The following is a 19,997-nucleotide window of genomic DNA, read 5'->3' on the forward strand; positions in this document are numbered from 1 at the left end:
TCCTGTGTAGTCGGTAGGACATACGGATGCACAAAAAAAAGAAAGGAAAAAGTAAAAGAAAAAATACATGGAGTCTGTATGTTGAACATAAAAAGAAGAGGATTGCAGAGAATTTTATTAATTAATCAGAAAGTTTTACTAGTGTGTATGTAAGAAGATTTACATACACACATGATGTTGAACCGTCCCAACACCCTGGTAACTTTGCTACCTTAGCAGCACGCATCCAACCGATTTTTGGAATGGAACAACAAAAACCGCCCGGCGTTTCCCGTTCTCTCCCGGGCAGCGCCGGCGGCGGGCGGGCCCCAGGAGCGGCGGGCGGGCCCCAGGGGCGGCCGGCGGGCGGGCCCCAGGAGCGGCGGGCGGGCCCCAGGAGCGGCGGGCGGGCGGGCCCCAGGAGCGGCGGGCGGGCGGGCCCCAGGAGCGGCGGGCGGGCGGGCCCCAGGAGCGGCGGGCGGGCCCCAGGAGCGGCGGGCGGGCCCCAGGAGCGGCGGGCGGGCGGGCCCCAGGAGCGGCGGGCGGGCGGGCCCCAGGAGCGGCGGGCGGGCGGGCCCCAGGAGCGGCGGGCGGGCCCCAGGAGCGGCGGGCGGGCCCCAGGAGCGGCGGGCGGGCGGGCCCCAGGAGCGGCGGGCGGGCCCCAGGAGCGGCGGGCGGGCCCCAGGAGCGGCGGGCGGGCGGGCCCCAGGAGCGGCGGGCGGGCGGGCCCCAGGAGCGGCGGGCGGGCGGGCCCCAGGAGCGGCGGGCGGGCCCCAGGAGCGGCGGGCGGGCCCCAGGAGCGGCGGGCGGGCCCCAGGAGCGGCGGGCGGGCGGGCCCCAGGAGCGGCGGGCGGGCCCCAGGGGCGGCGGGCGGGCGGGCCCCAGGAGCGGCGGGCGGGGCCGGGCTCGGCGCGGGCCTGACGCGCATCATGGCGGCGCGGCAGCTGCTGCGGGCGGCCCCGGGCCGGCGCGGCTACAGCGGCGCGGGCGCCGCCGAGTTCCTGCACCGCAGCATCGTGCCCACCATGCACTACCAGAAGAGCCTGCCCAGGTACGGCGGAGCCCGCCGCTCCGGGGGGACGCGGGAAGGGGGCGGCGGCGGCCCGGGGTGTCCGCTGTGAGGAGAGGGCAGTGGGAATGTCCGCCCCGGGCGCCGCGGTGCGCGGCTCTCTCTGTGCGCGCTTCCCGCTGTCTGCAGAGACACGGGCTCGGCTTTCACAGTGTAGATATGGTCACAAGCCTGCAACTGGAACATGCCCCTGGCGGGCAAAATAACCTCCTGAGTGTAACAGGATTGTGCTATAGAAAGCAAAACTTAGGCTCAGAGGAAGTTGACAAAAGATACCGAATAGGAAATTTGTGAGAAAGAGATGTCCAGCACGCAGCTGTGAGGGGGAGGCCGAACGGGGCCGGCAACCGAACGATTCCTTCTATAGAATTGCCTCTCCTAGCAGCGGTTTATGGCACTCTGTTCCCTGTAAGGGATTAGCTCCTATCACTGCCATACCTTTGTAACAAGACTGTCAAGTTGGTTTTCTGCCTTTCTTCCCAAGAACGTTATGATGTGCTGGCTGATGCCCATCTAGTCCTTCGCTTCTCTTATTCCACAAGAAACTTCCCAGGCATTTGGATAATATGTATACAGAAGCATTATCCAAATACATATATATAGTGTAACAGTATATATAGTATGGTATAGTGTGTGTATGTATCTATATGTATAGTATATATAATAGTATAAGGAAGGATGTGAAAGAAAGGAGGCAAAGAGAGATGACTGTGTAAGAAACACAGGCTTCAGTCATGCCCTTGCTCATCAAGTGTACATCTCTGTGTTCCACTTCCTTCAGACTGCCAATTCCCAAGCTAGAAGATACAATTACGAGATACCTGAATGCCCAGAAACCTCTTTTAAATGATGACCAGTTCAGGTATGGACAAACACATATTGCAGTGTCATGTTCTGCTTCAAAGCCAAATGTTACACATAACAAAGGTGACTTGTGACAGCATTTTGACTATTTTCTTGGTTGCTGTAGGAAAACTGAGGAACTTGCTCATGCCTTTGAAAAGGGAATTGGAAGAGAGCTGCATGAACAACTGGTTGCTCGAGACAATCAGAACAAACATACAAGTTACATCACAGGTATGTTGGCCTGCTGGGTGTAGGATGAGTCTGTAGATTATCATGCTTCATAACAGCTCATAATGCCATAAATATAATAGGCTGAGGCTTTAAGAAATCCAGAAACTTGAAATAACCTGCTGTGAGCACTCTCTTTGGCTATATTTGAGCAATTTCAGAGGCTGGTGGAAAGAAGAATGCTCATTTTCTAACTTCATCTATTCTACCAGAATTCTGGGTAGATAGATACTGGAACAATTGTATTTTTTCATGAGTTTATAGGGTTTAGGTTAAAGAGGAGCTTATCTAGCATTTCACTTAAGGAAACTAAAGCAATAATTTCCAAATAATTCCATGTTATTTAGCAAGAAAACTAAACTCTGAGGGAGGGGAGGGGTCACAGAGTGTAACTAAGTTTGGGAGGCAGAAGTGGTCATTACTCGGGACTTAAAAGCCCTTGAAAGTACAAAACTATATTCTTTTAGAGAGCCAAAGAAAAGGAGTGACAGAAATAGGAAAATGAGAATAAATAGAAACAAATCAGGAGAGGGAGAGCATGCATGTAGGCTTTTGATTATCCTGCTTTATTATTGCTTCCATGTACAGGTGTCTGCTCATGAAAGTATTAGACAGCAGCAGAGGTGGAAATAGTCAAATACCTATGGAAGTAGAAGATTCCCTGTTGCCTAGTGAATGCACTTCTATGCTTGCTGTCTGTTGAGACTGCCTGTTAGAGTGTTAGCTACCACTCATTCTGTAGAGAATACCACATTATTTCACAAAAACTGCTGTTTGGTTTGTTATATTTTACTTTCCATTCACTTTGAACAACATCTTGGGTTTTAAGTGGTGGCTTTATGTTGTTCATCAATCAGTATGCTGTTTTTTGTCCATTAATGGTGGGGTGTCTGTATTGCTTTTTGTTTAGTTGTTTTTCTTCTTTAGGCCTCACAAAAGACCTGTTCCACTTGAAATTGGTTTCTGAAAGTATGTAGAGTTGCCTCCACCCTGGACTTTCAGGTCTGGGGTTAAAAGGCTACATGATGATGACTGATGTGGTTTTGAAGCTGTAGATGAGTGTTACTAACTCACCTGTGAGAATCTGTAATTAAATTGTAACTTAGTTCCTGGAACTACACGTTGCCCTTCTTACTGTCCAGGTAGAAGGTTTAATCTCAGTGAGATGCACTCAGTGACAGAGAATTGCAGAAATTAATAGTTCAAGAGTAGGTAAAGGCATGAACCACTCCAAATGTGAGGCGTGCACCAAAATATAAAGCTGGAGAGCTGCACTGTATGTCCTGGGAGTTAAGGTTTATCATTGAGCCATTTAGAAAACAGGGAGGTTGGCCCTTGTTGCTAATGACATGGACACCCATGATATGGAATATTCCAAACCCAGTATTTTTATGATTAGCCAGCAGTATCCTTCTTCATAATGGGGGTTGGGAGAAGCCTTGGGTGAATTACTGCATATGTTTGTCTTATTAAAAGGCACTTTGGTGTGTGCTCATTCATGATCACTGTTGGATTACACGACCCTCTGGTCTGACTCAGGAAGCTGCTTTTATGTTCCGATTTCTTTCTCAACTCTCAATTTTCAGGTCCCTGGTTTGACATGTATCTAAAAGCACGTGAGCCTGTTGTTTTGAATTTTAATGCATTTATGTCTTTTAATCCTGATCCGAAACCGGAATACAACGATCAGCTCATACGAGCTACGAACATGACTGTTTCTGCCATACGTTTTATGAAGACCTTCAGGGCTGGTTACCTTGAACCAGAGGTTTTTCACCTCAATCCAGAAAAAAGTGACACTGAGATCTTTAAAAAAATTATCCGGTTTGTGCCTTCTTCAATTTCTTGGTTTGGTGCCTACATGGTCAATGCTTACCCTCTAGATATGTCCCAGTACTTCAGGCTTTTCAATTCTACACGGCTTCCTAAGCTCAACAAAGATGAGCTTTATACAGATGAAAAGGCAAAACATTTGCTAGTGTTGAGAAATGGAAATTTTTACGTGTTTGATGTTATTGATAGAGATGGAAACATGCTGAAACCTTCAGAAATACAAGCACACTTGAAATACATCCTTAGTGACAACAGTCCGGCCCCGGCCTTCCCTCTTGGCTACCTCTCCAGTGAAAACCGAGATACATGGGCATTGCTGAGGAAGAATCTACTGGAAAACGGCAATGAAGAAGCTCTTCAAAAAGTAGACTCTGCCATGTTTTGTTTAAGTTTAGATGATTTTCCTGTTAAAGACTTTGTGCACGTGTCCCACACTATGTTGCATGGAGATGCTGCAAACCGCTGGTATGACAAATCCTTTAATCTTATCATAACTAAGGATGGCACTGCAGGAGTTAATTTTGAACATTCCTGGGGAGATGGTGTGGCTGTGCTCAGGTTCCAGAATGAGGTTTTTAAAGATAGCACCACCACACCAGCCATCAGCCCCCAGTCCCAGCCTGCTTCAGTTGACTCTTCCAGAGCAGTGCAGAAACTTGACTTTAAGCTGAATGATGCCTTAAAAGCAGGGATTACCAAAGCCAAACAGAAGTTTGATGCCACTGTAGAATCACTTTCTCTTAACCTAATTCAGTTCCAAGAAGGGGGCAAGGAGCTTCTAAAGCAGAAGAAGGTGAGCCCAGATGCTGTGGCTCAGCTGGCCTTCCAGATGGCTTTCCTTCGCCAGTACGACCAGACTGTTGCTACGTACGAGTCTTGCAGCACTGCAGCTTTCAAACACGGCCGTACAGAAACCATACGTCCTGCCACTGTCCATACAAAGAAATGCTCAGAAGCCTTTGTCAAGGAACTCTCCAAACACAGCACAGAAGAGCTGCAGAAGTTGATAGTGGAGTGCTCCAAGTACCATGGCCGTTTGACGAAAGAGGCTGCTATGGGTAAGTAGCGATTCATCAAACACTCCTGCCTTTGCACTAAAATGTCTATTAAGGTTGCTGTAAATATTTGCAACTAAATAATTTAATGCTGATGAAGGTCTAATGTAAACTTGACAAAAAAATAGCAGAAGGCTGCAGTTTAAAGTGCATTCTCTAACACTCATTCCTTGATGGAGAGGAATGCGTCTTTGCTTCCCACAGCACCTTTCATGTGTTGAGAATTTTTTATACTTTAGTTTTTGTCCTTAGAGCAGTTGCACTGTTTGAGGATTTCATATACTTAGTGCATGTTGAACTCCTCAGGGCAACCAAGAACTTTGGCTTTAAGTCTGAGGAGGTACTGTCTTATCTCTGCAGGGAATAAAGGCTTTAACAAGTTCCAAATCAAACTCATTTTTTGGCTGTTCTACTGGCATTTTTCTAAATGCTTTCTTTTGAACTGTCCTTCCCAGAAGCATTAAAATTGACAGCAGTAAAATTGACTGTTGAATATTATCCCATAGAGTCTAAAATTTGCCTCCTTTTGTTGGTGCAAGATGCTCTTCCTCTTTAGATTCATAAATTTTAGGAAAACCTTTTTCTGCATTAAATAACTTGGCTATGTTCAGATAAATAGTTAATCAAAGAATATAATGTATTATTAAAATTGTCTGTTAACACTGCACCTTTGTGTACTCTCCTGATCCTGGGTGAGGCTTGCCGTAAAACAAGCAGGCCCTGTTTCCCTAGGATATGGGCATGAAAAGTCTGAAAAATATTTCCTACCAATACAAAAATAAACCCCAGTTCTGTAGACCTCTTTTGTGACCGAGGTGAGTTTGCTTCCCACAGAAGTCAGCCATCCCTCTCATAGCTGTTATTTTATTTCTCCAGGCCAGGGGTTTGACCGGCATCTCTTCAGCCTGCGCTATTTAGCCTTATCCAAGGGGCTGCCACTGCCGGATTTCTATCAAGACCAAGCCTATGCTCGCCTTAATCACAACATCATTTCTACCAGCACCTTGGTGAGCCCAGCTGTGCAGTTAGGAGGGTTTGGCCCCGTGGTGGCTGATGGCTTTGGAGTAGGGTATCAGGTACATGACGACTGGATAGGTTGTAATGTTTCCTCTTACCCAGCTAGGAATGGTAAAGAATTCCTTCAGTGTATACACAAGTCACTAGAAGATATCTTTAATGTTTTAAAGGGGAAGAAAATTGGTAGTTAGACATAAAGACATTGGAACACTTCACAGTTGCAGAACAGAATGCAGATTATGTCTAATTGACATACTAATCAGTGTTCAGCATGGCTGAAACTGCCCCGCTAAATTGACTTCATGTATTTTCATTGAACTTGAATACTGTTAGATTCACTAGGAAATTTCTATCTGTTTTAAAGAAATCAGTTACAGACCTTGAACGTATTTCAGGAAATACAAACATTCACTATGTCAAATTAAGTAACAGATCCATGTGTTCTTGAAACACATAATCTAAAATAAAAAGCATTTTTACTGAGTTAATGAACTTGGAACACCTGTGTTCCATGAGTGTTCAGGCGGACTACAGTACTGTGATGCCACTCTTGAACTGTTTGATTTTAAAAAAAATACATGCAATAATTTTAAACATGGAAGAGTGGTTCCATTTGCACTCTTGCAGTAAGCTTTCTTACTAAGTCGTCACACTTAGCTCTTTAAACTTGAATTTATATCAGAACTGATTGTGCCTCAACTGCTTGAAGCCTTTCCACTATAACAGCTTTTAGAGACACAAAAAATGAAGTGGGGGGCTTTAAGTAACCTGCAATCACCAACTGGGTTGTTAAATTGACTGGAAAAGACTGTATTTTAATAAAGCTGTCTACTAATAACCATAAAGTTCTTTTATTGCCATATCTAAATCATACAGCATGGGTAGACCCTCTATCAATAGATCATGTTTCTTACAAAGGTTGGAAAGAAAACTGCTGCAAGTATTTTGAGCTCTGTCTGGTATGTAGAACTTGAATTCCTGCCTTTTAAAGCCTCTTGATTTCCACTCTTTTTCTTCTGGGAGTATGAGTCTTTCTGTGGAGCTGAATTGCACAGTGGTGTTTGCTTCTGTGATCTGTGTACAAGTAATGCAGCTGATGTCCCACTGGCTTGGACAACCAAACACATCAGCAGAACAGAAAAGTCTGAGCACATTGGTTGGATGGGACAGATCAGGTTCAGAGGCTCAGAAACCTACTTCCCTTTGCTCTTCCTTTGGGTATCTCAGCTTCCAGGTTCTCCCAAGGTCTTTTTAATTTAGCACAGTAAGTGTAAGCAATACCCTATCCTGGAAGTATGAAGGCTTTGCTCCTGTAATGTGTTGTTCTAGTTTTCAGCTGAAAAGCTGTACTTTAAAACTTACTTTAAAACTTAGCATAATTGTTCTTGCTCATTTAAACAAAGAAAGGAAGGTGATAATTTGGGAAGATGCAGGAAATAATACATCAGGAAACAATAATCACACCAAAAGTCTGAGTAAAATTCACTAAAGGTTTTATGATTGGGGTTTTTTCCTTTTTGGTTTTTTTTTGGTGGGGTTTTTTTGTTGTGTTTTTTCTTGTTTTTTAACATGAGAACAGCTGGCAAGATTGTGAGTGCACTCATCAAGGAGTACAAAGTCTGTCTTTAACTAAAAATGAGGTTTACTTAATGACATTCTGTGAAAGATAACTTGCTTTTCAGAGGATTGTAACTGTGTAAATGTCAACAGCAGTCAAGCTCAGTAAGAGTTCTCAGTAAGCTCACCTCACTCTTTACCTGAAGTGACAGAAAGCTGCTAGAGGTGTACCTATTCCCTTGAACAGTGAACACAGTGCCTTTACTAATGCTTGTAGCCATTTCCTCATGATAGCAGTGGTGAGTGGGAAGACTTTATTTGCTGTGTTTGAGAATCAAATGTGGCTACTTCCTGGTAACAGACTATTAAAACCTTTAAGGTTGTAAGTTGTCTAAGTAGTTACTGTATCCATTAGCTAAGTTACAGTCCACCACAACTATTTATATTCCAAAACCCCACAGCATTAAGGAAATGGCACAGTTCAGTCATTTTGTTCTATTTTCAGTTTGTACTGTGGCCATCTGCAAGTGCTCCAAGGAAAATATTTTATTAGGGCATGCAGGGGACAGAAAGTACAACTCAGTGATGTCGGTCAAAGGTTGAACTTGATCTTGGAGATCTTTTCCAACCCTAATGATGCTGTGATTCTGAGAACTTAGGTTGCCATTTCTGAAGTGCAGCCATGTAAAAAAGTAACTCCAAAGAAACTGTGCATCTGATGTTTTACAGCTCCATCAGTAAGCATGTCATAATTTATTAGGGGTATGAACTTCAGCATTTTACAAATTTATGGGTAACTTCATATATTCCAACAGATTCCTTTGTTTTTTCATCATAGTCGTTCCAGTCCTGTAGGAAATAAGATTTCACAGTGTTAGTCACAGAGCACACAGACTAGAATTCAAACTGGAACTAAATGTTACTCAAAATTTGGGTCTTAGATATCTGTAGAAAGTTAAATTTTAACAGGTGAGAGTAGCAAGAGCACTAACCTGAAATTAAATGAGCTTCAGTCTCAGTGTTTATATATGTATATTTTGGGGTTTATTTTCTTATGTAGTCCCCAGCCTGTAGTGGACAGCAGCCATGGCAGGTGAAAGGATTATCTATCATTTACAATACCCTAGTCAGGTGGGTAAGCAGACAAGCAGATCTCTGCCAAGTAGGATACCAGGGAACAGATTTGACCTTGAGATTCCTGCTCACAGCCAAGGAAGATTTGCAATGCTGGTGCCATTATCCTGAGCTTTAAAGGACAGTGTCTATATTACTTTTTAATCTCTGTGCACAGGACAATGGGCAGGGATCTTCCTAGAAAAATCAACTCACCACTTTAATAACCCCAGCCATTTAGTATTCCAGGTTCTTGCTCTCTGGAATTCTTGAGTGACTTAAACCTTTGTCAGCTCCTAAGTTAACAAATACCTACTTCTAAAATGACACTGTTAGTAATGCTGCTTGTTCACAGCTGATTCAGTTTCTCTCTCCAGCTGTGGCTACAGGAAGAGCAAAACCAGTCTAGGATGTGTATTTTGGACCAGTGACATGGGGAAAGCAAGCTAGCTAATTAGTTTTACTAGTGAAACTAAGACAACATACCTTTTCTAACAGGTTTATGTCATTGAAAGGTGTGCCAGATTCTGCACCTTCAGCAGCAAACCCTGCCTGCAAACACATTTGCAGAAAGTTTTTAAAATTATGTTGTACTGAGAAAATAATAAATATGATCATTGAAACATATGTAAAGAAAGTAGCTCAGCACAAAAATGTATTGTATTTCTTTTAAATTAGGTAGAAAGAATGGGCAAGCTCTTTCCTGGTTAGGGTCAGTAGAAGGTTGTGACCCTACTTGTGAATTGGGAAAATTCAATCCAAGCAAGCAGAGTAAAATGAGGGAACACTGCTCCTCTATTTTTCTTAGCAAAAAAAAGTATTTCCAACTATTCTAAGTAATGTTAAACCTTAGTTTCTAAGTTTATGTAGCAACATCCAATTACTACTAACAGCTTTGTGTTCAGGACCCATACAGGCATAATAGTTTCATAATACACTGCAAGGAAAGTAATCAGAGAATGTGGAGGAAAGTGTAAATAGTTTTGGCTTGAATATTGTCAGAATCCAAGACACTCTAGAGAAGGAGCAGCTTGTATTGGATTTAGGTACACAAGTGACAAGCAAGCTTTATGTGTAAGGAGGATGAGCTGGCTGAGTGAACAGCTTAGTATCCCCAAACAAGCATTTCACAGGGGAGAGTTCTTCACTGCCATCACTGTTGCTATTTCTGAAGAGTGCAGAAAGGACAGCCCTAGGAAGGTGTTCTGGTTTATCTTCTATAGGAACAGCTCTCTCAGTTCAGGGTTCACAGGTACCAAGGTGTACAGTAAGATTTACTAGTTTTAAAAGCACATTTAAAAATCCCAGCCTAGCATGGGATTCCTTCCCTAGCATGCAGGAAGGGAGCAGCATTACATTACTCCTCCAATGGCTAAAAATCAAGGGTAGCTTCTTCCTAGTTTTCTGCAAGGGATCTACACTTCCATTTTTGATAAAGAAATCCCTACTAGTGCTAGTCAGACATTTAGCTGTGAGAATGTGCAAAGTAACGTGACTTTAAAATATTTTGGGATTTGAATGGCAGTTAAGTACTTGGGAGTTAAACCACAGAGTGTGGCAGATCTAATAAATCTAACAACAGTAGAGGGATCTGCAGGACACAGTGGCCTTTCTGTAACTGTCAGAAGCCCACATCAAGGGAACTGCTGGGCTGGAGAGGAAGATGAGCATCGTGGGTCAAAACTGCAGAGCTGCGTATAGAACAAACACCAGAAAAATGAAAGAAGCCCTGCTTTTGCCACCTGCAGCTATTCACCAGCCATGTGACTGCAATTACAAACTTCTGCACTAGGTCTAAAAAGAGGGTTTATATCAGAGAAACAAAGGATACTTTCTCCTCTTTCGCACTCAAATGTTTCGTGGTGGTTGGGTTTTTTTTGATAACTGCTATAATTTAAATAAGACATACAAACATGAAGCCACTTTAAATTGACTCTGGGTGTGGTTGTATTATGTCCACCAAAAAATACAGAGAAAATACAGTGATTCCATGGCCACATGCCATATTTAGTGCTATCAAAAGTGAGATCTAAGGTCGTGCAAAAGCCAGGCTGGCTTGGATCGTGCCAACTACAAAGCAGTTGACAAAATTTTGTGGACCTGCGGAAGTCACTTAAACATCAGAAAATTTTCATTTACTGACTTAGGCATCCAAAAATTCACTGAAATACCTCTCCAGGGATTCAAGTACTCTCCAGTCAAGTGCACCAAACTCAGAACATTAAATTAAAACTTGTTATAGCTGTGAAGTCTTTGTTCTGTAGATAAAATTGACACTAGAATGCAGAGCTATAAACATCTCCTACATTTTGTAATCTTCCCATAGATTTTTCTTGAAGTGCAAGTTCCTAGGTCTGGCTGCAAAGCTTTCAAGCAGGAATAAACTAATAACCATTTTGGAATAATGGAATAACCATTCATCAAAAAGATGGACTTCACTTAAATAAATAAAGAACTCCCCCAGCAGACTGCAGTGGGGATTCTATTTATATCAAATTCGCTGTGGGGTCGACTTTTTTGGGCTGTTTTTTAGCACAGCATCACAGTCTGAGAGAAGGATAAGATAGGTTTATATTTGTCAGTCTATTTACACCTAATCCGACTGGAATAATAGGTTAAATATAGCAGGGAGTTAAGTGGCATAGAGCATGACCATGCACAAGAGATGAGTCACTGCAGACTGGCCCTGAAGAATCCTTAAACTCTGAACCTTGAGGTGTGCTTTGCACCAGCCTGTAACTGCCAGTCATCTTCAGGCTTTGTCTGGTTAAGATGCAAATGGAAAAATGCCAGTGTTCATTTCCTGTGGCTCTGATAATGTCAATCCCAAAGAAAATTAGATTGTTTTTGAGAGGACACACACTGAAGTGTGTTCATAACCTGAGCCTTTGATGTACTCTGTAATGTAAAGGAGCAAAGTGGTACCATCTAATGCTGCTCTCCCACAATTCCCCTTTGGGAAAGACTCTTTTGCAATAACCTGAGCAGTGAAGACCTCTCAGATGAATTCAGATGAGCAGTGCTGAGTCACCTGTGAGGCAGTTTGAGTACAACTCCAAGGTGTGCTTAGTTTGGATTTACTGGCACAGAGAATACCAGTTGTTCGTGTTAGCTGACTGCAGGCTTTTGGTTTGGTTTGTTTTTTGAGTCAAATGAAGTAAATAAAGGAACTGTGGAAGGATGGGAATCTGGGAAGGTCTATGATGTTCCAGAACCATTTCAAATAGTGTGTATTTTGTTACTCTAGAGGAAGAACTTTTAAAAAACAGAAACTAATCACAAATAAGAACTCACCTGTGGTTGAAAGTCAACTGGTTCCAGACCTCGGCATTCAAACTCCACAATTGTTTTGAACTTCTCGCTGTCTTCAGCCTGTAATTGAGTCAGAAAACCATTAGTTTCCATCTAATAGAGGCAGTGACAAGCATTAGTCTAGAAATGGATTGCTTGAAAGGCAGCACTGTCATCTCTGATGCCCCAAGTGACACCAAAATCCTATGGCTCATTTCATGAGTGGTCACTAACTAGAATTTCTTAATCTGCCATGAGGAAGCCTTCAAAAGGAAACCAAGAGGGGCATTATATAATCACCTCTAATTTGAGTGATACAGTTCTGTGTTGTCTTATGAAATGTATCAGATTATTCTACACTTGAGACTGTGCAGGAGTCTACAAGAAAATTTCTGTCTGGGGACAGGACCAGCTTTTTGTGTTCTTGAAGAAGGATGATAGAGCAAAAACTCAAAATAGTGTTAATGCCTACTTATCTTTCACTTGTTACATAGAAGAGGAAACAAACTTACATTGTAAGGCTTGATTGTCTGACTTAAAATATCTAAAACAAAAAAAAAAAGTATACAAGTGAGTGGCACTGTGTTCAGTTGTATTCAGCACAAACCAAGCATCAGGATCTTCTTTCAAAGCAATTTCCTTATACAAAGCAAAAGAGACAAAGTCAGCAAGCACTTCCTGCAGCTGGACTTCAAAAGGTAGAATTCAATTTTTCTCCCTTCTCCTGAGAAGTTTACACTGCACCATTTTTCCCTACCAATGCCAAAAGGATTTGCACACTTTTGTAAAGTAACAATACAGATGGGTTTTGTTCATGCAGAAGCCTGGACTCACCAGGAGGCTTTGCTGTCTCCATGAACGTGATGCCCAGAATGTGCGTGTTGGGAACTCAAGCACCAGCGTATTACAAGGGAAGAAGAAATCCCTGGTGAAAGCTCTTTACAAATGGTGTCAAGCAAAAACGGGGACTAAAGGATAAACTGTAAAATGGAATGTCCAAGGACGTACCGATGGAGTTCTCCCTGGAGCACAGCTTGCACTTCTGCACCATAGTGGCGCTTCCTCGGCCGCCTTTCAGGGGAGCACTGTCCTAAAATCCATGACAAGAGAGACATTTTTAACCACTTCAGCTGAGCCACTGGAAACCTCTGCAAGGGTAAGGTGGTTTTTACAATGATCTTTAACTTTTTAAAAATACTGCAACTGCAACAAGGCAGCTTTTTTTATAACTACAGAGATTAGTAATGCAACAAGCTGTGATTATCAAAGAATTATTCTGTTCTAGACTTTAAATAGGGAATGATGGATATTTATGTCTTATCCATATAGGCATGCTCTACTAATTCCTCAAAATACATTCTTAACCATTCAGCTGTATGCAACAAAAAGGGATGATTATTGCTAAGACCAGACAAGTATCCCTGACAAATTTTATCCCACTTTTCAGCTTCCAAATGCTGATTTAGCAAGCTTAACCCATCTTGATTTACCTAACCTTCTCCAAAAGGATTCCATCAGCATCAGAGAATATGCTGCAGCCACAACCTTATTCTGATACCCTTTCAAAATTTCATTTGAAATTAAATCTTTACAGCAAGGTGTTTTTTAAAAGTAGATGTAAATACTTTGTTACCAAGGGTCACCATTCAAATGGCATATTTCAATTAACAGTCTCCAAATATTTATTTTAATATGGAACATGACAATTTTCTAAATGAATGTAGCTATTGAAAAACGATTTCATCTAGAGGGCAAGTTGTCACATCCCTGATGCGGATACGTGTGTAAGAGGCAAGTTTGTGTTCTCATTTTCGCTCAGAGGCAGGTTACAAGGGGCACACGCACCATCAGCCGCAGGTACTGCCACTTCTCCGAGACTTCACCGCAGTTCCCACATTTCAGCTGGAGAACACAAATCGGAAGGTTGAAAGCTGTCAATAATCAGGGATATGCGCCGCTCCCGGCCCCGGCCCCGCGGCCCCGCACCTTGAGGTACCATCGGAAGTCCTGGCCCTCGGCCCGCAGCCGGGTGATGTTCTCCAGCGTGGCGCGGAGCTGCAGCCCGATCCTCTGCAAGGCAAGAGGCGCAGCGGCGTCAGCCCCGGCCGGCCCGGCTCCCCCCACCCCTACGGCCCGCGGGGCTCCGGCCAAGGCTCCCGCCTGCCCTCATGGCCCGCGGGGCTCCGGCCAAGACTCCCACCTACCCCCATGGCCGTGTGGATTCCGTGGAATTCCCTGTTCTCCGCGCCCCGCCGCGGCCGTGCCCTCAGTCAAGATGGCGGCCCCGCGCTCCCTGCCCGGCTGAGCCGGCGCGAAGCCGCGTCTGCCCTCAGCCAAGATGGCGGCCGCCAGGCCCCGCCGCGCGGGAAAGGCAAAGGTGCCTGTGGGGAGGGGAGGGAAAGCGGGAGGCACTGGGGTTTTCAGTATTAAACGTCAATTAACCACGTTTTTTTTTTTTTTTTTTTTAATCGCAGCGGCTTCTTAGACAACACAGACGGGTTAAGAGAAAGCAAAGGCACGGTTTGGCAGCACTGCCATGGGGGCCACCCTCAGGGCCTGTGGGGGACCCCTCGAAGTCTTTTAACTAATGCTGCACAGCAGATCTGCTAGACTAGAACTAAACGAAATACATTTAGGTTTCTTTTCAGCTTCTCTGAAGCTAGGCGGGACGATCAGTGAAGATCCTGGGTGGCTCCTGAGTGGCCTGTTGTTTGTCTCTGCTCTGGAGGCAAGCGGGTAAGCCCGGGCTGGGATGAAGGTGATGTGTGTCTGCTATAACCAGTTATCCTGTGCAGTCAGATGTTGTGCTTGTCTGGCCAACAGAATACCCAACTCAGGATAGTAACAGAAGTTTATCTTGGCAGCTGGCACAAGTTTCATTTCACAGAGCCAGGCTTCATTCCTTTTTCTGCTTGCATAGACAAGTACAGCGTGTGTCTGATACAAGAGAAGTGCCACAGTCTGAAGGCACCATTATAAAAGAAGTGTTAGAAGTCTCACCACAGCTTAAAAATTAAAAACGCAAATCTCACCCTTTTATTGAGTCATTAAGTCTGTAACAACAAAAACAACAATTAAAAAAAAATAATCTAAAATACACAAAAATTTCAGAAACAGTAAGGAACTGGAACAGGATCCTCCCTTCCCACCCCCACTGCTGACACTGCAATACAAACTTCAGTTTGTCTGATTTATATTGGCTTAATCTTGAAGTGGAGTCCAATAAGACTGAAGACAAGACACTTAAGGTCCTGGACCAGGTAGTAAAACACTCTCAAGCCTTCTGGATCTCTGCAGTGCACAAGAGAATGAAGAAAGGGAGGGGAAAAGTTTAAGACTGATGCTCTCAGAGAACAGGTTACAGAACTAATGTATTAAAAAACCCAAAAAAACCTATATGGGGACTTTTTAGATGTCATCTTAGATATTACAGATTTGTTTCATTCTACACTGATAGATTAAATATTCTGTACTCCAACTGTGAACATTTAAAGTAAGTCTTTACAAAATACGCATTTTTATAATGAAAGCAAGTATCAACAGCACTTAGGATTAAAAAAAACCCAACAACAAAAACATGGCAGTCAGTCTTTTCAGTTTAGGTGAAATACAAGTATCTTGATTCTCCCAAAGAAATTGATACAAACAGGCCAATGGCAGCTTGGACCCTCTATGTGTCTAACAGGGTTCCTACAGCAAGGTCTCCTCTCAGTGAGTGAAAACGCAGCCTGTAACGCCACAGTTACAGGCATTTGGCACACTGTGCTGCAACACAGAGCACTGGTGCCCCCAGGAGCTGATTCGTGCTTTGAAACAATATAAAATGCAGGTACCCAGTAATCAGGAAGTCCTAATACAGACTGGCAAATAGAAACAAGGGCAGCATAAAAAGCAGAGTACGTACTTGGACTGATTTACATCAATGAGGGAACCGATTTTTGACGTGGTAAAGGAGATGTGCTCGTCACCAATTACTATCTCGAGCTCCTGAAAAATAAAAGGTTATTGGAACTCACTGCTTCATGGTACCAGTTACAGAAATACTTCAGTGCTGTGATGGTTTTTTATTACAAATTTCTGTAACAAAGATATTGAATGCAGCAGGTCTGTGGATCGTATTAGCTCCCACAACTACACTGCCACTGAGGTACTTACTCAAGTGTTAAAGCAGTTTCCCTTTTGGCTGGAAACAATACCGGCTTGAACGAAAAGTTTGGTTACGCTTCCAAGGAGCCAACACATGAAAATTAAAGAACAATTAGAAGAGACATTGTGCACCCACCTGTCGGCCCACTCTGTCAGGAGGAGGCCACAGAGCATCATCTTCTTTTGTGATTTCACTGTCGTCGATTATTCTCTTCAGCTCCTCCATCACACTCTTGTGCACGTAAGCCTGGACACAACATTCCGAAAGAGAAATAAATAAAAGCCTGCCCAGAACATCCCAGCAAGGAAATGCAACCCCGAGCGCTACCCAGCGGTCCCTTTCGCTCGCGGCCTTGCCCAGCGGTCCCTTCTGCTGGCACAAACGCCCTCAGCCGCGCTGTGCGCTCTTTTCCTGACTCGCAGCCCGCGGCGCTGCCCTCACCTCCTTTCGGATCATCACATCGTTCTTGTAGTTGCTGTTGTTGGCGTAGCGCAGCTTCCCTGTGGGGAAAGGCCGGGCATTAAACCACGCTGGGGCTATCCGCGGCCCGGCACCCCCCACTCCGGGAAGGCGGCCCACCTCCCCGGCCCCCTGCCCCGCTCTCACCGTCGGGCCGGAACTCGAACTCGAGGAACTCGTGTCCGAACTTCCCCTTGTGCCCCACGTAGTACCGCAGGTAAAAGTCACTCGCCATGGCCACGCCACACCCGGCATACAAACGTCAGCGCGTGGGCCTGACGCGCGCCTTCCTGGCGCGCACGGAGCGGCGGCGCGCGCGGCCGCCCTCTGGCGGGCGGCGGTGGGAAGGGCCTGTCTGAGGGGGGAGCTCGGTCCCGCTCCCTCAGTGGGACCCCACCGGCACAGAGCCAGCATCCAGCCGGGAAGGAGCCGCAGTCCAGCCGGGAAAGAGCCGCAATCCAGCCGTGACACGGTCTAAAGACAACCGGGCCGATCCCGTAGCGACACGAGACGGTGTCAAGGTGAGGGATCGCCACACCTCCGCTGCCCCAGGGCAGAATATCGGGCCCTCGGCGGACCCCGTGGGGGAACAGTTATTCACTAGTTACTAATAATAGCCTTCTTGTGATATTTAGACATACTGATGAACGAGGGATGAAGAGTTGGTGGCCATTTGTTTTGAGTCCTGATGGTTGCATTCAGTGTTACTGCAAGAATTTGTTACACACCTTGTTATATTGCACCCCTTCCAAGTCAGAAGGGACCCACCAGAATCATCAAATTTACATTATCATTACATGGCCCACGCAAGGATTGAACCCACGACCTTATTATTATCAGCCCTGTACTCTACCAGCTAAACTAATCCCAGAAGCGTTTTTATTTCCCCACTGTGCAGTTATGCTTCTAAGCAGAATGAGAAGAACTACAAGTTTCTGTCTTCTGAAGCAGTTTGGTGCCTCACTGGGATTGGTGTGTCGAGATCCCTCATCACTGGTGGCCTGAGGTTTGAGAGTAAATGGACTGGGGGTAAATCCTGCCCTTTTCTGCTTTGGGAACTGCTGGAAGGAGATAACCAGAGAGATGTCCTTTTGTAAAACATTCCCTTCTGCAAGAAAAATTCAGAAACAGGGTATCTCTTGTGCTCATCACTAGACAGGACACTTTTAACTGAGGACACAGAATGGGGGAGGGTGGTTTGTACTGTGGTGGTGTTGGAAATGGGTTTACACTGATGAAGGTGATTTCATTTAGATGGTGGTGCCTCACATCCCAGTGCTGGGCTAATGGAGCTCACTCTGCTTTCCTTAGAGTTACAGCTGGGCTAAGTCAGGCAATATTTGCTGCTATTCATTGTTCTTCACATCTTCGCGCTTGAATATTCCCAGTTGCATTCTGTATTCTTTAGGAGTTTCCATTCTACAAAATGTCTAAAAGTTGTCCCTCCAGTAGAAGAGTGCTACTGATACAGAAATGGCCAATCAGTTGCTTTATAACATCTGCAGGTACTGCAAAGAAATTAAAACATAACCTTAAAAAATGTAACATTTGTATTTATACCAGATTGAAGGACTTTTTTGTTAGAATTATTACCCTGCTTATTTTGTGAACTTCGTTGTCCAATCTAAAGGTAATACCAAGTACTGTCTGGTTTTTCTCTGTGTTTGGAGGTTTGGTTTTGTTTGGTTTCAGGGTTTTGGGTTTTTTTTGTGAGAGAATAACTCCACTGTAATTATTTAAATTGTTTATAAGCCCTTTCAGGAATATCAGTACTTAATGTATATTTATTAAATTACTGTGTTGGAAGGAAGAGCAAACTGGCTTAGGAGTTATCCCGAGAACCTGCATTTTCATTCCTTCTGGAGGTATCAACTGTCTTTGAGTTCTCTATATTCATTCTAACATATTTTATGATAAATGCATATTATAGGTGAGATAAAAATGGTTTTTTGCTGTGTGTGTATTAGTTTTTTTTGTCTAAGTAAAATAAATGTCATGTTTGATGGCAATACAATGGGTAGAAAATTGCTGCCAATGGTGTTTGGGTTATCTTGACACATTTACAATCCCCAACATGCTATGCTTGAATGCATTGGCTTAAGTATGTGTTTGTGAAAGGCACAAATGTGTGCATTGTAGTTCTTTTCATTCTGCTTAGAAGCATATATAAACAGTGATTGTTCTGTCTCTGAAGAAAATATCTCTATAAACACACATTTTAAGCATTATTTTACACATGCTAGAGGGGCTGTAATGTAACAGTGTGCATATGGAATCTTGATACTGTTACTGGTTTATAATGGCTTTGGGTTTGGGTTTTTTTTGTTTGTTTTTTAAAAAGAGCAAAATTTACGTGATTTTCTCCTCTGACCTAGGGACTTGGAAAAATGGGAGAAATGAGATTACTATTTATTTGGGGTTTTTTCTCATGTCAATGAAAGAGCAGATAGCTTGGATGAATCAACCTACTCTGGATCCATAATTTAACTTAGTTTTAAGATTGCAAGACTTGTAACTGTTTTTTGAAATAGTTGTATTTCTGCTATTTTTTTCTCTTCACTAGAAATGTTGAACACTTTGGAGAACTGGGAGACAGAATTTTTTCACAGATTGCAAATAAATCAGGTTGTTTTCTGATATTTATCCATGTCTGTAACTTGTTAAACCATGCTCCAAACACAGAGAATTTTATGCAACTCTTTTTCCTTGTATCTGCAGAGGCTTTAATTCTTACTGATTCCCCTATCAAAGGAACTACTTTTGCTGAGAAAAGTAAGGCAATATAATCTCTGAAAGTTAAAAAAATCCCTAAAATGTTTCTTTAACACGTGCTCCATAGCATTGTAATGTGCTCCATGGTGAGGATCTTGACTTTGCACGTAGATCCTTGTTACGCCTGTGTTACTTCTTCAGTTGCTGGGAAGAGAATTTTGTTCTGGGTTTGAAGAATGTTAATTCCTTTGCCTCTGCATTGTGTGAGAGATAATGAGTATCAAAATACAGCTGAGTCAGCAGTGTGTTGTGGCTGTTGAGACAGGCCGGGGGGCGCTGTGTTAACCCTAAGCTGTGCATTTTATTGTGCTATTTACGAGAGACATCCCCGTTTGTATTTTGAAATTGCAATATGGGTAAGTTTCATCTACTTGGTTAAAAATACAGCTCTGTAAGAAGGAACATTTATTGTTTTGGTGCCAAGTAAAACAACCTTATTACTCTGAGGTGAGGTTTTCCCCACAGGGCTGTGCTGCTGTGGCTGGTTATTGACTGAAAGACTCTGTTTGCTCACAAGGCAGTTCTCACGGGTGATGACTTAGTAAACAAAAATGGGGTGTATTGACTTCTGTGTTAGAAGAACCAAATCCTAAGCCTAGCATACACTCCTGTGTGTAAATGAGTGCCTGAA

At 43.8% G+C, this 19,997-nt stretch overlaps 3 protein-coding genes across 5 annotated transcripts; 1 reads left to right on the forward strand and 2 right to left on the reverse strand.

The window, feature by feature from the left end:
• The first annotated feature begins 880 nt into the window (after positions 1-880).
• On the forward strand, positions 881-6,872 carry CPT2 (carnitine palmitoyltransferase 2). The gene is made up of 5 exons (XM_069023440.1): positions 881-1,030; positions 1,830-1,910; positions 2,019-2,125; positions 3,709-5,013; positions 5,887-6,872. Exons 1-5 carry the CDS (start codon positions 909-911, stop codon positions 6,216-6,218), a joined length of 1,947 nt encoding a protein of 648 aa, XP_068879541.1. The 5' UTR covers positions 881-908; the 3' UTR covers positions 6,219-6,872.
• Positions 6,873-8,294: 1,422 nt separating this feature from the next.
• CZIB (CXXC motif containing zinc binding protein) lies at positions 8,295-14,413 on the reverse strand. Of its 3 annotated transcripts, XM_069023441.1 has the most exons (8): positions 14,193-14,327; positions 13,975-14,058; positions 13,834-13,890; positions 12,997-13,078; positions 12,501-12,532; positions 11,992-12,069; positions 9,184-9,249; positions 8,295-8,433 (listed from the first exon to the last, which is right to left on the reverse strand). In XM_069023441.1, exons 1-8 carry the CDS (start codon positions 14,196-14,198, stop codon positions 8,356-8,358), a joined length of 483 nt encoding a protein of 160 aa, XP_068879542.1. In that variant the 5' UTR covers positions 14,199-14,327; the 3' UTR covers positions 8,295-8,355. The 3 variants fall into 3 exon arrangements, with proteins under 3 accessions (XP_068879542.1, XP_068879544.1, XP_068879545.1); XM_069023443.1 differs by lacking the exon at positions 9,184-9,249 and having other exon boundaries at positions 14,193-14,413; XM_069023444.1 differs by lacking the exon at positions 13,975-14,058 and having other exon boundaries at positions 14,193-14,347.
• A 581-nt stretch (positions 14,414-14,994) lies between these two features.
• Positions 14,995-16,888, reverse strand: MAGOH (mago homolog, exon junction complex subunit). Its single transcript, XM_069023445.1, has 5 exons — positions 16,742-16,888; positions 16,577-16,635; positions 16,271-16,381; positions 15,893-15,975; positions 14,995-15,279 (listed from the first exon to the last, which is right to left on the reverse strand). Exons 1-5 carry the CDS (start codon positions 16,827-16,829, stop codon positions 15,180-15,182), a joined length of 441 nt encoding a protein of 146 aa, XP_068879546.1. The 5' UTR covers positions 16,830-16,888; the 3' UTR covers positions 14,995-15,179.
• Between the last annotated feature and the right edge of the window lie 3,109 nt (positions 16,889-19,997).

The sequence above is a fragment of the Aphelocoma coerulescens genome, chromosome 8 (genome assembly GCF_041296385.1).
Source record: "Aphelocoma coerulescens isolate FSJ_1873_10779 chromosome 8, UR_Acoe_1.0, whole genome shotgun sequence".
NCBI lineage: Eukaryota > Metazoa > Chordata > Aves > Passeriformes > Corvidae > Aphelocoma > Aphelocoma coerulescens.